Source organism: Osmia bicornis, chromosome 11 (assembly GCF_907164935.1).
Source record: "Osmia bicornis bicornis chromosome 11, iOsmBic2.1, whole genome shotgun sequence".
Classification (NCBI taxonomy): Eukaryota; Metazoa; Arthropoda; class Insecta; order Hymenoptera; family Megachilidae; genus Osmia; species Osmia bicornis.
This window is the reverse complement of record NC_060226.1, coordinates 7,497,369-7,513,296: the sequence shown is the minus strand read 5'-3', so window position 1 is coordinate 7,513,296 and position 15,928 is coordinate 7,497,369. Positions and strand designations below refer to the sequence as shown.

General features: G+C 29.8%; 3 protein-coding genes across 3 annotated transcripts; 1 reads left to right on the top strand and 2 right to left on the bottom strand.

The window, feature by feature from the left end:
* Positions 1–649: 649 nt before the first annotated feature.
* LOC114873375 (reticulophagy regulator 3-like) lies at positions 650–4,597 on the bottom strand. The gene is made up of 7 exons (XM_029181633.2): positions 4,426–4,597; positions 3,814–4,129; positions 2,781–2,906; positions 2,606–2,702; positions 2,291–2,438; positions 2,030–2,158; positions 650–1,946 (listed from the first exon to the last, which is right to left on the bottom strand). Exons 2-7 carry the CDS (start codon positions 4,050–4,052, stop codon positions 1,669–1,671), a joined length of 1,017 nt encoding a protein of 338 aa, XP_029037466.2. The 5' UTR covers positions 4,053–4,129; positions 4,426–4,597; the 3' UTR covers positions 650–1,668.
* A 750-nt stretch (positions 4,598–5,347) lies between these two features.
* LOC114873374 (integrin beta-PS) lies at positions 5,348–10,725 on the bottom strand. Its single transcript, XM_029181632.2, has 8 exons — positions 10,596–10,725; positions 9,445–9,613; positions 9,092–9,374; positions 8,058–9,019; positions 7,662–7,973; positions 7,366–7,566; positions 6,785–7,288; positions 5,348–6,702 (listed from the first exon to the last, which is right to left on the bottom strand). The coding sequence occupies exons 2-8, from the start codon at positions 9,610–9,612 to the stop codon at positions 6,637–6,639; spliced, it is 2,496 nt and encodes an 831-aa protein (XP_029037465.1). The 5' UTR covers position 9,613; positions 10,596–10,725; the 3' UTR covers positions 5,348–6,636.
* Positions 10,726–10,859: 134 nt separating this feature from the next.
* LOC114873373 (sorting nexin-25-like) lies at positions 10,860–15,721 on the top strand. Its single transcript, XM_029181630.2, has 11 exons — positions 10,860–11,280; positions 11,451–11,761; positions 11,839–12,008; positions 12,077–12,471; positions 12,538–12,961; positions 13,033–13,337; positions 13,469–13,726; positions 13,808–13,941; positions 14,015–14,248; positions 14,311–14,593; positions 14,663–15,721. Exons 1-11 carry the CDS (start codon positions 11,059–11,061, stop codon positions 14,717–14,719), a joined length of 2,793 nt encoding a protein of 930 aa, XP_029037463.1. The 5' UTR covers positions 10,860–11,058; the 3' UTR covers positions 14,720–15,721.
* The last annotated feature ends 207 nt before the right edge of the window (positions 15,722–15,928 follow it).

The following is a 15,928-nucleotide window of genomic DNA, read 5'->3' as shown; positions in this document are numbered from 1 at the left end:
TGTACTCAAAAAATTTAATGCTACATACACATGCAAGCAAGTACATATAAAAAAAAAAATTACTAAAATAAATTAAAGATGCATATTTTATTTAAGACAAGCAAATTTACTTTTAACGTAAGATTTCTTACACAAAATAAAAATAAGGCAAAAGAAAAGTTAAAATTACATTTTAAAAAAATATAAATCAATTTTTCTCAAATTTTGCAAGAAAATTTCAAAAATACTGTTTCTATATTTGTGTACAATTTATATACATACCATTTACACGTATTCCTTTAAAATGGAATAGAATTGTAAAAATAAATTAGAATTGTATAAAACTATACATGTTTTTATATAAAGTATTATAATACAGTAGATTATGACTAGAAAATAACTATTTCCAATATTTCAAAATTAAATTAAAGAAGATTAGATTATTTTCTTAAGCACAATTTTCCGACGTGTTACCTAATTTTTCATTTTTTGGTTTTCGGTATATGTTATTTGTACACATTAAAGCTTATGTTTGTACTTTACCAATGTAAAGTGTTACATGTAAAATGGAATAATAGTTATTGCAAAATTTGGGTAAAACTGACACGATAATATTTTAAAATGTATAAATTTATATAAAACAATGTGAAAATCTTTTTACCGCAATTCATTCTTTGTTATAAACCATAAAATTTTTATTTAAAACATTTTCGCCAAACCATCAGAAGCAGCTAAAAAATCGTCACAAATGATTCATGGACGACTCTATACAGATAGTATCGATAAAACTATTTACACAAGTGACATCATTTTTAGTAGTAATCGTACAACAAAATATGATTATTTAAATAAATTTTAAGATTGTACTATTTTATGATTGAAATTCTCACATTTTATGAACAAATTATTTCTAATTATTAGCAGGCTATTGATTCATGTACACAACTTATGCTCTGTTCACTATTTAATCTGGATTGGACTAAATCAAACTATATTATTTACAAAATATTAACGGTTTGTTTCTGATAAATTAAATTGTTCTCTGTATGAACATGTTTTACAATATCAAAACCAGAGCAAATACTATTATATTTATCCAACTGCTACCTGCTGCATAATGAACATTACAATTTCTAATTCCTTAATTATAATTTACAGCTAAATATTTTCCTGTACTTGATACGTATATACAAAACTATTTTTGACCATGAAGGTCAAAATAATATTTAAACAAAAATTTATTTATTCGTTTTTTCTTTTTTTTCTTCAAAAGTATTTTTAAATTCAAACTTTTATGTACACTAAGAATTGTTTATATATCAGAAATAAAAATCAAAATGATTTTCTTTATTGTACATAGTATGTACAACTTCGTGCATTTACTTCGAGTGTATGTAAGTACACCGTTGTATTTTTTAGAAAGTTTAAAAATTTCACGAGATAATTATCTTCGTTTTGTCTAGTGATAAAAGATTTTCGCGAATTTATTAAAGAAAATAGTTGCATTGCACAAATATTCATGAACTGAAGCAGGTAGTTCAAATCTAAACCAAGTAATTTAAGTTGCTTAAATTATTACCTTGTTAACATATATTTAATCATTAATTTTTTTTATCGTTTAACGATCAGTTTTACTTTTAATTCTACTCTGCATAACAATAACTTCACAGTTTCACATACCTGTGAATCTTATGCAAGATCTATGTTATCAACTTCTTGACTGTCAATTATTTCGAATTCGCTACCACTCTCATCACTATGACTAACTAATTTTCTTGATGTAGGTTCAAGCTCCGCTTCTTCTTCAGAAGATGATCCTTTTTCAAAATGAGCACTTTGAAATTTAATACCATCCACATCATTTTCTTCGGCGCTAAGCTCTAATTCCGAGACTTCTATATCGTCGGCACTGCCATCTTCGTGCGATGGCATTTTTAAACCAGTAAGTTCTTCGTCATTAAAAAATTCTGAAATTAAAGGAATGATTTATGTATATATATATATTTTTTTTTAACAGTGTCCGAAAAATATACTCGATATTAAATCACACCATTTTGAGCATCAGATAACACACTGGTTGGTGTTGGAGATTGATCCCCTGATTCTCCTGCTCTTGTAAGAACTTGAAGATTATCCTCAGTTACCGCTGGTAAAAATTCTTCAATTTCGCTATCCCATTCTGTACAAGAAATAATGTTCCTAAATTATCATGTTAAGTTCTAATCATATTTTGATTTTTAATTTTAATTTTAATATTATTATAATATGAATATTAATAAAATATTTCAATATTTAATACAGTATTACTTACCTTTGTGTGATATTCTGCTAGGGAGCTTTAACAGCAATGCAGGTCCAAGTAGAATGCTCATACAAATTGTATATGCAAGAAGTACACCATTTATAGTACGACCAATAATCCATAGGCCCAAAGATAGAGAACATATAGCACTGCAAAACTACAATCATTTTTAATATTTAAAGGTATAGTATCATTCTAAAATGAATTCAAATTTTAAATATGTTAAAGTTTGTATTTTTCAATTAATGAATATAGTAACATTTAATCATTTAACTACATTCTATTTACATTTTAAAAATATTTAAATATTCAATAGAACTTTACCACTCCCGGTTGATCTTTTCTTAACTGTTTCAAACTATGAATTACTGATTTTACTCTTCTTCCTATTTTTTCTATTTGCTCTGCTTTTGCATAGGATCTAGAAAGATATTATGCGTACTTCAATGAAATTGGATCAAAATATGTAAATATAATTTTTGAAAATTTAAACACTTACGTCGATGTATCCAATGCTTTATTTTCTTTTTGAACTTGAGCTTCTAAGGTACTATAGCAAAGGACAATGACCAGCGCAGCACTGCTGGCTGCAGCAAAGCCACGTACCTCTAATACAATAATACCCCTGTAAAAAGAACATCAAATTAACATAGTAAATGTAATATAACTTATGTTTTAAAATTTAACAACAGTTCCATATTTTTTCACATTTATAATAACATCTCATTATTGTACATTAAAATAATTAAGAAATGTATTAATTGAAATAATAGCATAATTTATGATTAAAAATTTTTAAACGCCTGATTATACTTTCTAATTATCAACAATACTGCCATCTAGGCTAGTACTTTTGATCTCCAGTGAAAAACATAGAAAAAATGCAATTCATTCTATAAAGTATGTAAATAAATACTAATGTTATGAATGCGTATAATTACAAAAAAAGAACGCTTTTAATATTACTGGGTCGATCAAATCAGAGGAAAATCATCAATGACCGCGTATCAATTTATTTTCGTAATTATGTATCTACGTAAATAATGTCACGGAAGTGAACTTTTTCTTATCATGAAGAAACACGTACGGAGAAATGCAAATTATTATCGTAACTCTTTGACACTAATATTATTATTTACAACGATATCCAATACCAAAGCGCACACGCTTTAACAAACCTTGACCTAGAAGACGGATTGCTTACAAAAGCATTACGAGATAAATTGTAGTACAACTGTTTCGATACTTCTTTTACAACTGCATTAATAAAAAAAGAATATTGAACAAATTCTGATCATACTCCTGGAGATTCCTGAAGATTGCAAAATATCAAATAATTGCCTATTACATTTTATAAAAAATATTTAATTTTTATTTTGTAAACCAAACGAAAATTAAAAACATAATGCGTATTGGTATAACGAAGAAAATAAAAAAGAAAGAAAATCAGTCACAAAATAATTTTGCGAAATCACGCGTAACGCATATAGCTGATAAATGACGCACACCGTGTCGGACTTGAGTAAACTCACCAAAACAGTATGTTGAATACGATGACGACGGAGATACTGTTTACCGAATTTTCCCAAAGAAGAATACTCTCCAAAATACCACAGAATCGTCTCGAAGCCTCAAAATTGCATCCAACATTCCGATATTGTTCAACCTCGATAGTTTTACGCTTGTCCTCGGTAGTCACCTCACTCGTATCACGAAATGTCGCATTTCTCATCCATTGGAAATAACATGCCACTCTTGAAAGTCGTTCCATGACAGTTCCAGGTCGACGTTGGCTGCTTTTGTCGTCCTAATTCCTGTACTCCTTTGGCATGGTACACCCTCGGAAGACTGTGCGGGAGTATTTTTAGCGCGTGACAACGAGAGTTAAGAGTTTTGAGAACGAACGGGAGTTTCCTTCTGCTTTGCCTCGAATAACGGAGTGAGAAGGAGATAGAAAGAGACAGATACGTGTGAGAAAGAGAAGGAAAGAACGGAAAGCGAGAGGCGTAAGAAAACAAAATTCAAACGAAAGGGACAGATTGCTAAAACTGAGGATCAAGATTGACGAAGAACGAATGAATGAAATATAAGCGGGATGGAGAAAGAGAATGTCACCCGATAGAGAAAGAAAAATAGATAAGTACCGATTGTATGTATTTATGTGTATGTATATATCCTTGCACTTGTTTCGCGTTCGCTCTTGTTAAACTTTCGGACCACCCTCTTTCGAATCACAGGGTTTCTTTTGTTTCTTCCTAATTGATTTTTTAAATGTTCTGATATTCAGTTACGTTGCGTCTGTTATCCTTCTAATGACGTACGTACGCGTTCAAGTGTTATTTCGCATACCCTACCTTCGCTGACTGCAAACACGTGACAGCTGCGACGCGAGACGCCGTTGCACGGCCACAACGTGTATTACGTCCTTACAATGGAACTGCGTAAATCTTTAAATTTTAGTTTTGTCAATAACATATGACCAGGTGCTCCATTGCCTCTTTGTTCAATATGAAACTACATGTATTTCATTCTTTAGTTATTTAACAGTTTACTCATCCTCCTATGATTGACAGCATTTTTGTTTATTTTTCACAATTTCGTACCGATCTTAATGAATTATTGTTAATACATATTTGTTTTTTGTTTCAATAATCTTTAACCGTTGAATATTGTTTAAAAGAATATTTTACAATACGTGTAATGGGAAGTTTGATTAAATATTTCAGTACCTACTGTGATTAAGTGCATTTAAAATTCCAATGCTAAAAGGTTAAGAACATACAATGAGTGATTGTCTTTCTTTTTACGAAAACGGAAACGATAAGTGTTACGAAATCACAGGTTTTCGCTTTATCGTCGGGCAAAAAATGATTTTTTTTTTAATTAATTTATTTATTTAACTTCTAAACGGGTGAAACCCTTTTTACACATAATATGAAATAAGTAGTAATTGCTTACATACTAATAGTGAAAGAAAATTTATGCTAATATAAATTAGTTTTTTGTTTATTTTTTATCAAATGTTGTTACTTATGATTGATAAAGGATGCTAATAGGAACAAAAGCTACAGGAATCAATATACATATATTATCGGTAAATGTGTATTCTCAAATACATGATAGTACAATATGTTTGTTTACTTTATCTTGCAAGATAGATCGCAAGATAGACTAATATTATTTCAGTCTATTATTTCATTATTTCAAAATACAGCTGTTATAAATCGGAGTAATTATTTATATCCAAAACAATTTTAGCACGTATCATTTTTAATAAGTTTCATAGAAGCTGAAAATCACATCTTACTATAATTGAAAATTATTAATACATAACAGAAGCATTCATTTCCAATACTTAGTAACTTAAAATATTGATTTACATTATTTTAATTAAATGCGTTAACTTCTTGTTAATTGTATTTCCATTTGCGTATATTGAAAAAAATAAGTATTCAGTCATGTATAATATTTTATAAAGATATTTAGAAGAGAAACGCAAAATGTCCGTTTTTCAGCAATTGTTAAATGATTTACACTTACTACTATGCACTTTCTTATTTTTTACATTTATACAATTTTTTACATACATTTTTAAATCAATATATGATGAAATTTAAAAAATGTGCGAAAATACGGAAGACGTAAGAAGAAAACATCATTCTTCAAAACACATTCATAAAAAACGTTTTACATCTTGCAATATCACATATTAGAATGTTTATTATTTATATCCCTTTTCTGTCTGAAATATATTAATGTATCAAAAATCTCAATAAATATATTTAAGAGAAGAATTCATTGCACTCTGAATCGGCAATTTGGCGTCAATGAAGTTCTTTAAAATGTTAATATATTTTATAAATTTCATTTTAAAAAAGATAATTAAAAAATTACGTGAAACATTTTTTGTCATAAGATAAAAGGCACTTGCATATAAATGTCACAGTAACATTGAGATTGTACATCCTCAAATCATTGTGTTACCATACTTCTATGCAGGTATTCATTCCTACATTACAAGTTTTCATTGTATACATAATTTACACTCGTACACACACATTCATACATAGCAGTCTAAGTTATATGGCAGTATTATAATATCGTACTTAGTGATAATAATCTGATAATATTTCATACTGCAACATTAGTTTCCATTAAATACTTACAAATTACAATGTTAAAAACTATCCCAATTAGTGCTAAAGCTTTGTTTGTTGCATAGTAAAGTTTTTGTTTACTATTTAAATATTAACCAGTTTAAAATTTATATTAAAAAAAAAATATATGAAAACAATTTACTGCAATACAATAAACTTTTTCAGTAGAGAGATAGAAAGAGATCATTCTTAATATTTTTATTTTCCAGCATATGTTGGATTTTTAAATGTTGAAGTTGCTTGTTTGTAAATTGGATTTTCCCCCTGATTAAAGAAAAAGAATAATAAATTATAGTAGATGATCTCATTTTTAAAGGTATCACGTTGAAAAGAAGAAAATGCTTACCGTGTCCCACTTTGCCATCATTCTTTCTTTCTCAAATCTTGCAAACTCTCTCCTGTCGTGTATAGTTGTCAATAGTTTCCATAAAAGTAATAATGCGAGCCCAATTAAAACGATTGCCGCTATTACACCTAACACTATTCCGAGCATATAAACTTGCGGTGGGCATTCCCTTTCTTTCTGAGCTCGTACTTTTAAGCTATTCGTTTCATTGTAATAATAAACGAAATTATATTTACAATCATCCTCGTCAATACCGAAGCATAAAACTTCGTCTTGATCGACATCTGGTATAACGGTATCGACTGGTTCGGGTACAAATTCTTTGCAATTCTTTGCACACTCTTCTTTGTCGGTAAAATTACCAGTGCCATACATTTGGCACAATACACAATTTTTTAACTCTTCGCACCGACTCGGACACGTCGGGCATTTGTTACAATGTTTGCCCGAGTACCTTGTACTGCCTTCTTCGTGACAGAAACATTCACCGCATACGCAGTCTCCCTAAACAGTAAAAGATGAATGTAAATTAAATTCATAAAATATGGTAAATTTTCTTTTATCGTAATAACGAGCCTTACGTGTCCTGAACATAATAATCCATTCGTAGTTCCTGGTGCAATACAAGTTTCGTTCGAAGATCTACAATTACAAGATGGACTAGTCCATCCTGCGTGACAAACACATTGGCCACATTCGCAAGTCCCATGATTTGAGCATAAATGACCTTGATCCCGATCGCACGAAAAATTATCACACTCGCAAAAGTGACCCGATATTAACTGCAACAAAATAATATAATATAATAATAGATAGAAAGATATGATATACATATGTGAGAATTAAATTGTTACACTAAAATTAAATATATAATTACTTCATCGCGGTTTTCTCTTTCTTCACATTCGCACTGACCACAAGCACAGGTTCCTCTTCCTGAACAATCTACAAGGGACGTGTTATCAGGCCTACAAGATTGGAAATGTTTATCGAATCCGGTCATCTCTTGATGAGGGCTGCATTCGCAGCGTTTCCCAAAAAATCCATCGTAACATTCGCAGATACCGCATTTCAAGGTTCCTACACCATTACATTCCGGTGATTTAACTTCATACATAGCCCCTTCGCGTTCGCATTCACAATCACACAACATTTCCAAATTTACAGTAAGCGTTTCATTAATACCGACCTAGATAACATTAATATGTTTAAATTAAAATGTTTCTTATTTTTAATCGTATATAAACAACAATGTGAATATCTTTATTCTTACTGGATATATGTCAAACTTCTGTATCCATTCAGATCTATTTTCTGGACAGCTTGTAACTGCAATTTCAGCAGTAAATTCTACTTTTGTTCCAACTTTCAATCCGTCGCATTTCGAAGTTTCGATAAGGGGTCCTGAACCCAAACATTTTGAAAAATATTTCACTTTTACAGCACTGCTGGCTGTATCCTTCATCTCGACAGAACTTGAAATTGCAGCGTACTGTTCTCGAATTAATTCTACAATGTTACTTGAATCGTCTGATAATTTGCCAGCAAATGATCCTTCTACGTGTTTAGTCAATCTTTTGTAAACGTTTATCTGTTCCTCAGTGACAGCCCATATAATATTAATAGCATTCTGCTTAACTTTTAAATTGATTTGAGAAATACTTGGATAATCTTGCAAAGATGAGTGAGTGTAAAGACCGGTGCCATCTAAATGGCATTCACCGTCGTTTGGTTTCACAATTCCACCTAATTTGCCATCACCTGCATAGTGAAAACCGGCATCCGTAGAAAATACTAAAAGTCTACGAGCCTTTTCACGCCAACCAATTTGTCGCCTACAGACTATAGCTTGCATAATAGCATCGAATCCTCCTTCTGGCGCATCTAAGTTACCAGATACCGAAGCATTTCGCACCAGATTTGCAAAATGACTGGTGTCTTGAGAAAGTGTCATAATGTTTTTATAACCATACGGTGCTGCACAGCCATCGCACGGTTCTATTAGCGATTTTGGCATTGTATTAACATAAGGCATTACAACTTTGTCCACGAAACTACCAAAGCCTAAACGAAAGTTGCTTGTAATTTTACTCATACTTTCTACTAAAAGTTGTCCCAAGTCTGATAACTTTTTCTTATCATCCTCCATCGATTTACTCAGATCCATAAGGTAATACAGATCAACAGGATAATCTTTTGCTTGCGAATAAGCAAAGGTCATTCTATGTGCTTCGTCTGAAAATAACAATGTATTATAAAACTGTAAATATAAAGTTCTTGAAAACTATCAAAATTATAACAACATACTTATTCTGAGTTTCAGATTAACTTCTTGGGGCCAAATTTGTACAGCTTCCTGCCTTCTGCCACTGTTGATACTAGATTGTGAACTACCGCTAAATGAACTAGAATTCATATATGAATAATCATAACTACTGCTGCTGCCGCCACTGGTATAACCACCTTTTGTTAAATTACGATGTCTTATCATACTGAAAACATTGTCCGGATTCCATGTGTAGTTTCTTGGACATGTTGCAAATATTTTGGTATTTATATTTGGTAGAAAACATCGTTTTTCAGAAAATTTCTAAAAAAATAACCAAGTTAACATATTTATTACATAAAATTTATAACAGAATTAAAAAATTTAAACTTACCGGTGCAGCACACCAAGCACAATGCGGTGTTTGTATGCATTCGTGACACGTTTGTTTGCTGATACAAGGATTCATCCCAGTCAATCTTTCTGGAGGGGCATAATTTGCCCTTGATAACACAGACGTGATAATTATTATTGCTATAATCCATCTTAAGCTGCCAAACATCCTGTTTATATAAATATGAACTCTATTTTAATTTTTTTACTTAAATAAATAATAACAGTATATAATTGCTTTATTCAAATTTTATAGATTATAAGCATAGAAAATATATTTTTACAAATAAAAATAATAACAAAAATTATGACAATTGTATGGTAACTTTGTACAGAAATTTCTTTTGGGAATAAGAAATCAGTTATGAGGTAATATTCCAGTAATTGTTGACTCATCAAATTCTTAAATTATATATCCTCACCGTCTATTTTTATCTTCTAAAAGTAAGAAGTATTAAATATAGTGCATGTAATGATTCATATTATAATTAAGAACATCTAAAACTATAAAATTGTTAATTATTAAAAATTGGGACAAAATATTAACTTCATCTGTAAATATAACATATCAGTGAGCAAGATATTTATAAATGGATTAAACCATTCTATTTATCTTATTTGAGTAATAAAAAATTAATAAAATATAAAATTATAATTAAATACAATTGATGTTTAGATTTAAATAAAAAATTAGATTTTAATTTAACATTTTGTTTTATGTATGTACATAAAAAAAATTGTAATATTTTACATTTGAAACATTTAGAATGTAGTTACAACTAGTATTAAAGAAAAAAAACATTCTTAAAATGTAATTAACTCCTTCCTAAATGAAGAAATAAAATGTATCGGAGGTCTGAGGTGCGGCCAAGCCGTATCTCCCACGCTATTAATTTTAATTTTAAATAATACTTTACGTATCATTTAATCGAGAAATCATTTCGTTATAAAGTTTGAAAACATATTTCATTTATATTTTGAATATATTTTATATCCTTAAATTGCAAGTATCCACGATATAAAACAGACCGCTTATTCATTCAAAACGATGCCGTCATCTTTATATTTACAAAGTAGAATCATTTTATAAACGAAGAAATTGGATATTAAGACCGCAAGTAAAATATCAGCTAAAACGTTTCAAAGGCTTACTTTTCTTTTAATAGGTCCTGCACCGATTTGTTGTTAAAACATTACAAGTTTGACCAATGTTTTCTTGTTACTTGAATCACCATAAAAGGTAACCCATCAAACGCACGCACTCCACAAACAACTGTCTATACGAGATTGTAGTAGGCTCCCGGGGAAACTCAGCTTGTGTATATACCATAAAATAACGAGAACTAGATTTGCAATTCTGAATTCTGTATACCACGACCGTAGTGCCCTCGATTCGTGGCAGATTTTGAAAGTACATAGTAACTGTAGCCTTCTACAGGCACAAATTCACGACCTGGTAACTGGGTAACTGGTAGTCAATGACAATGAGTACAGTTTGTGATTTCTGATGGCGGTATTGTTGACGTTTACTGCTCATCATAGCTAGAAACAGTTTTACAAATACAAAGTTGAATACTAAATATTCATTGTCAGGCAGTAAAACTCAAAATATATCATGATTTCGACTCGTATTCTATATATTCCAGTTATAACTGCTTTCTTTTACTGGAATAATTTGTTATGGTGCTATGTTTTTTGTTTACTAACCATATCCTGTTTCTTTATGGGATGTTTAATTGTACTGTTTATAAACATTGCACTTTCACCGAAACACCAAACTGGTGCAGGTACCATAAAAACAGTTGCAGAAATGGATGCATTTCATAATTTATTAATGGTAAATTATTGTTTATCTGTAGATTGATTGTTACATTAGATTGCTTTGTCTACTTAAAGATAGATAAGATTACAGACAATTAAGAAAAAAGTAATGTTATCTATCTTTGTTCTTTATTAAATTTATTATTTGACAATGTACTTACTGACTAAGCTATGCTATTATTTCAGAAAGGATACATGGTTAAAACTTCAAATAATAAAAGACATATGCGTTATCCATTAGTGTTCACTCGCATGGTGGATGGAGCACTGCAAAACTTGTTGGATTTAGTTTTTCAAGATTTTGTTGGTTTGTGGTTAAGCGAATTGGCTTTCAACTCTGATCAAATAATAGATAACATGAAACAAGACATATGGGGAGCAATTCAAAGTCTCCACGAACGTTTATCAAAAGTGGATCACACAAAACTGGTTGCTTGTAATATAGTGAATAAAATCACTTTTCATTTTGAAAAAATTAGGATTGCTCAAACTGCTTCGTAAGTTGAGATTAAATCTTTTGGATTATTACACATTAAACAAAATGTAACAAAATATAATTTTTATGTATAAATAGGTCAGAAGGTGAAGATCCAGTATTTATTTTATCAGCGCATTTAATGTCATCTACATCTGAGTTAGATTATTTAAGAAAAGTTAGCGAATTGTATATTTTATTTTTGTTACCGCACTGTTATTCGCTCGCGCCGATCAAGTATTTATTGAGAGAAATTCTTGCATGTAAAAGTAAGTTCAATGACTACTCGAGACTATATAAATATCTACACTTCACTTTATCTTTTATATAATTTTAGTATTGAAACCAGCAATAGACTTAATAACAGATCCTGATTATATCAATCAAAAGATCTTAATGTATATTGATCAGCAACAATTAACGGAAGCAATGCATAGGAAAACGTATGAATACGCAGAATCGTTTGAAGATTTTATCCGTATGATCAAAAGTTCCAAAGATTTAGAAGTACTTAAACATATCAGATACAATATCGTTACGGAGATTATGCAAGCTACAACAATACAAAATGTTAAAAGAGCGCAAGGTTTAGATCCAGACAATAATGCATTCGGAAAATCTGATGTGATTCAAGCTCGAAAATTGAAGAGGTACATCAGCCAACTAACATACGCTAAAAATATGTGTGAATGTCATATGCAATCGTTAGGATGGAATGGATATCCTGTTCAGGTTACAAAACTATTTTCATTCAACGAAAGATCGATAATAATTATATTTGACGGCAATTTTTTATAGGCCAGCGACGTTACTGACTCAGCGGTGATTACAGAAGAAAAGATTTTACCGCTACAGTATATTTTAGATAATGTAATAGGTCGACGATACCTATCACAATTTCTTGAACAAGTTGCTAGTCAAGATTTAATTGGATATTGGGCAGCTGTACAGGAGCTGCGCAATGCGGATAAATCCAATTGGCATCAATTAGGAACAGAAATCTTTTATACTTATATTACCTCGCCTACTGCTGAAATAAAGGTTGATAGAGTTATTCGCAAGAAGATGGAAAGTTTTCTGTTAGGTGACATAGGACCTCATGTGTTTTATGAAGTTCAAGATAACGTTGTCAAAACTTTGGAGGAAAAATATTATCCGTCTTTTGTCGTTAGTGAACAGTATAAAAATATGCAAGAAGCATTACTTAATGAAAGAACAGATGGTAATTAAGAAGCTTTTAATATAGAAATTACTTATTTAATTAAATGATCACTTATATATATATACATTTAGATTTAACAGAAGATCATCGTATAGTAAATGGATCTTTATCTGAAAATATATCTTTGCTTGTTGGAGAACATTCAAACTATGCTCGTAGTAAGTTGGATCAGCTACAAGAAAAATTAAATAACAAAATGCAAGCTTTGCAAGCGCTTAAGTCTTCGTTGAAACCTGAATGTAAGGTTTTAAATTTCTTGGCTAAGGAAGTTGAATGGTTGCAAAGTGAAAAAAGACAACTAGAGGCACATTTAACGCACACTGAAATGTGGGCAGAACATTTGGGTCATTGGAGAGCAGAAGTACAAAGTGCAGAAGTATTATTTTTTCTTATTTGTCTATTCTTCGTTATATATTTATATAGGAAAAAAATAATTTTCTTTTTGTTAAAGAATAATCCTTAATTATTAAAACAAACCAATCTAATTTAGAAAAAAATTGTTAAAAGATGCCAGATAATGGAGAATCCCCACACTTTGTCTTGGTTGTTCATATGGCAGAAGATGAGGATAATACGGAAGGCATATGTAGCGGTTGGGTAGTGTTACGAAAATTACAAGATTTTCAAGTTCTTCACAGAAAGCTTCGTCAACTATGCTCCAATGTAAAAACCTTAGAATTGCCATCGCAACCATTGAAATTCTTTGGAAAATCCGATAAAAATACTTTGGACAAAGCCAAGATACAGATACAGAAATATTTAAATGTAAATTTTCTTTAATGTTTTCATCAGCACAGTAGAATATATTAACTTGAATTTTTCAACTGGTATATTCAATATTTTTAGTTTATTTTAGAGGATGAGAAACTGAATCAAAGCGAGGCTTTATATACATTTCTTAGTCCGAGTTCTGAACATCTGAAATATGCTCCGCCTTCTCCTAAAAAATCTCGTTTTTCATTATCGACATTATTCAAAACGTATGTATATACTTATAGATATTATACCGCACGTATTTACAAAAGTTTAATGTAAAATACTTATTTATTTTAGATCTAGCAATGAACTTCGTGACAAAGAAGACGAAGAAGATTATTCATTATTGTTAGACGATACTGACAGTGGTCGAACAGTAACGGATGGATTTATGCATGTTAATAAAGATGCGATAGCAGAACCTCTTTATGCACTTTTGGGTGAAATTTTTGATTTACGGGGAGTGTTCCGCTGGCTTCGACGTTCTTTAATCACATTCGTTCAGATTACTTATGGGCGAACCATTAATAGGTACAATACTTGGAAGTTGTTTAATAGCAGATATAAAATATGTAATAAATGTAATATTTTAGACAAATCAGAGATACGATTGCATGGGTATTCTCAGAGCCAATGTTACATTATTACATACAGTTATTTACAAAATCTTGGTGGCCAAATGGTCATCTAGTATCAGAGACAGTTATTCGTACAGACGAGGAGAAATTAAAAACCCGAGGCGAAGCTCGACGACAATTTCTCAATAACATACCTGAGGTTTTAACAAATTTGGTGGGAGCGCAAAGTGCTCAACGTGGTGCAATTAAAATCTTTGATTCTTTACAAAATACTAATTTAAACAAACAATTATTTTATGTAAGTTATCTTCAAAATAATTTTTAAATTACATTTTGCTTATCACCTACCTAAGTTTCTTTGTTACAGGATATCTTTGAAGTTGTGACGTATGAGGTATTTCCAGAAATACAGCGGAACCATTAAACTTGTGGATGCAATAAATTTTCATTCCATAACATAATTGTTTTAAAACATTTAACTGATCATTCCATACATTTTGAATCGATGCATAAGAAGTTATGTATGTAAATCACAAAGAATTAACTTGAATAAGTTTTATTGTTACCGACATTTATTTATTTATTTTTTTTTTGTTTTGTTTGAACACATAGCATAATTGTTAATAATGAAAAATTTGTAATTTATATTTATTTAGCGTTTCAATGTCTATCTACAGATCATGGAACATTTTGGATTTTTAACTAGGTATTACGATAAACTTATTTTTATAGAAAACATAATATATTAATTATTTTACACATCTTTATTTCAGTATGTCTTAAATATCTTCATAGAATGTATACATAATATAAACAACTTTTTATGTTTTTTTTTTCATGCACTTAAAAAATCCGAAGATAATTCTATGAAACATGACTGAGGTACAGTGAACATAAATTTTGTACAAATAAAGTCATCTCATAAGTTATACTATTTTAATGTTTAGATTATTTAGGATTTTGTTATATATAAAAGGAAAATTTTAATATAAAAAATATATTTTCAAAAAAGGTAGGTAATAATATGTATTGTCATTTATAAGAAATCAATATTATTATAATATAATTCGTTTTAGAACAAACTATTAGATGATTAAATATAAAAATGACCGTTTATATCGAAATAATTCTTAACATATTAACAACTAATAACTATCTGAAGTTATCATTCATACTTTCTTAATTTGAGTGTAAGAATGACGTTACTTATGCGATGACTTAACATTTTATAATTATTTAAAACACAATTCAAAGATATAGATTCCTTAAATACAGCTGAAGAAGGGACTAGCTTTTACGCTACTTAATAGTATTATCCTAATATGAGAATATTAGTTATTCTCTTTCCATTAACTATAAATCATTTATTATTTTTAATTTGCATATTTCTTGTATAAAGCACGTAATAATTATTATTTATTATTCATTATTGTTATTATTTTCATTTAGAACTTACGTTAATGAAGAGATAAAGAGATGAGAGATACATTTTCTGTGAATCTGCACAATTAAATAAAAACATAAGGGTAGAAAATGCATAAGATAGTACAAATATCTATTCAAAAACAAAAATATATTTTTAATTATTAATGCCATACATACAAAGTTTGATAGACTGTTATAAAATATATAT

Coding starts and splice junctions, on each gene's coding strand:
- LOC114873375 (XM_029181633.2), bottom strand. CDS start 4,052: ATGGAACGACTTTCAAGAGTGGCATGTTATTTCCAATGGATGAGAAAT. Junction 2,907..3,813: donor GTATTCAACATACTGTTTTG/GTGAGTTTACTC, acceptor TTCTTTTTACAG/GGGTATTATTGTATTAGAGG. Junction 2,703..2,780: donor AAAGCATTGGATACATCGAC/GTAAGTGTTTAA, acceptor ATATCTTTCTAG/ATCCTATGCAAAAGCAGAGC.
- LOC114873374 (XM_029181632.2), bottom strand. CDS start 9,612: ATGTTTGGCAGCTTAAGATGGATTATAGCAATAATAATTATCACGTCT. Junction 9,375..9,444: donor GTGCTTGGTGTGCTGCACCG/GTAAGTTTAAAT, acceptor TTATTTTTTTAG/AAATTTTCTGAAAAACGATG. Junction 6,703..6,784: donor TGATGGCAAAGTGGGACACG/GTAAGCATTTTC, acceptor TTCTTTAATCAG/GGGGAAAATCCAATTTACAA.
- LOC114873373 (XM_029181630.2), top strand. CDS start 11,059: ATGATTTCGACTCGTATTCTATATATTCCAGTTATAACTGCTTTCTTT. Junction 11,762..11,838: donor AGGATTGCTCAAACTGCTTC/GTAAGTTGAGAT, acceptor ATGTATAAATAG/GTCAGAAGGTGAAGATCCAG. Junction 14,594..14,662: donor TAAACAAACAATTATTTTAT/GTAAGTTATCTT, acceptor TCTTTGTTACAG/GATATCTTTGAAGTTGTGAC.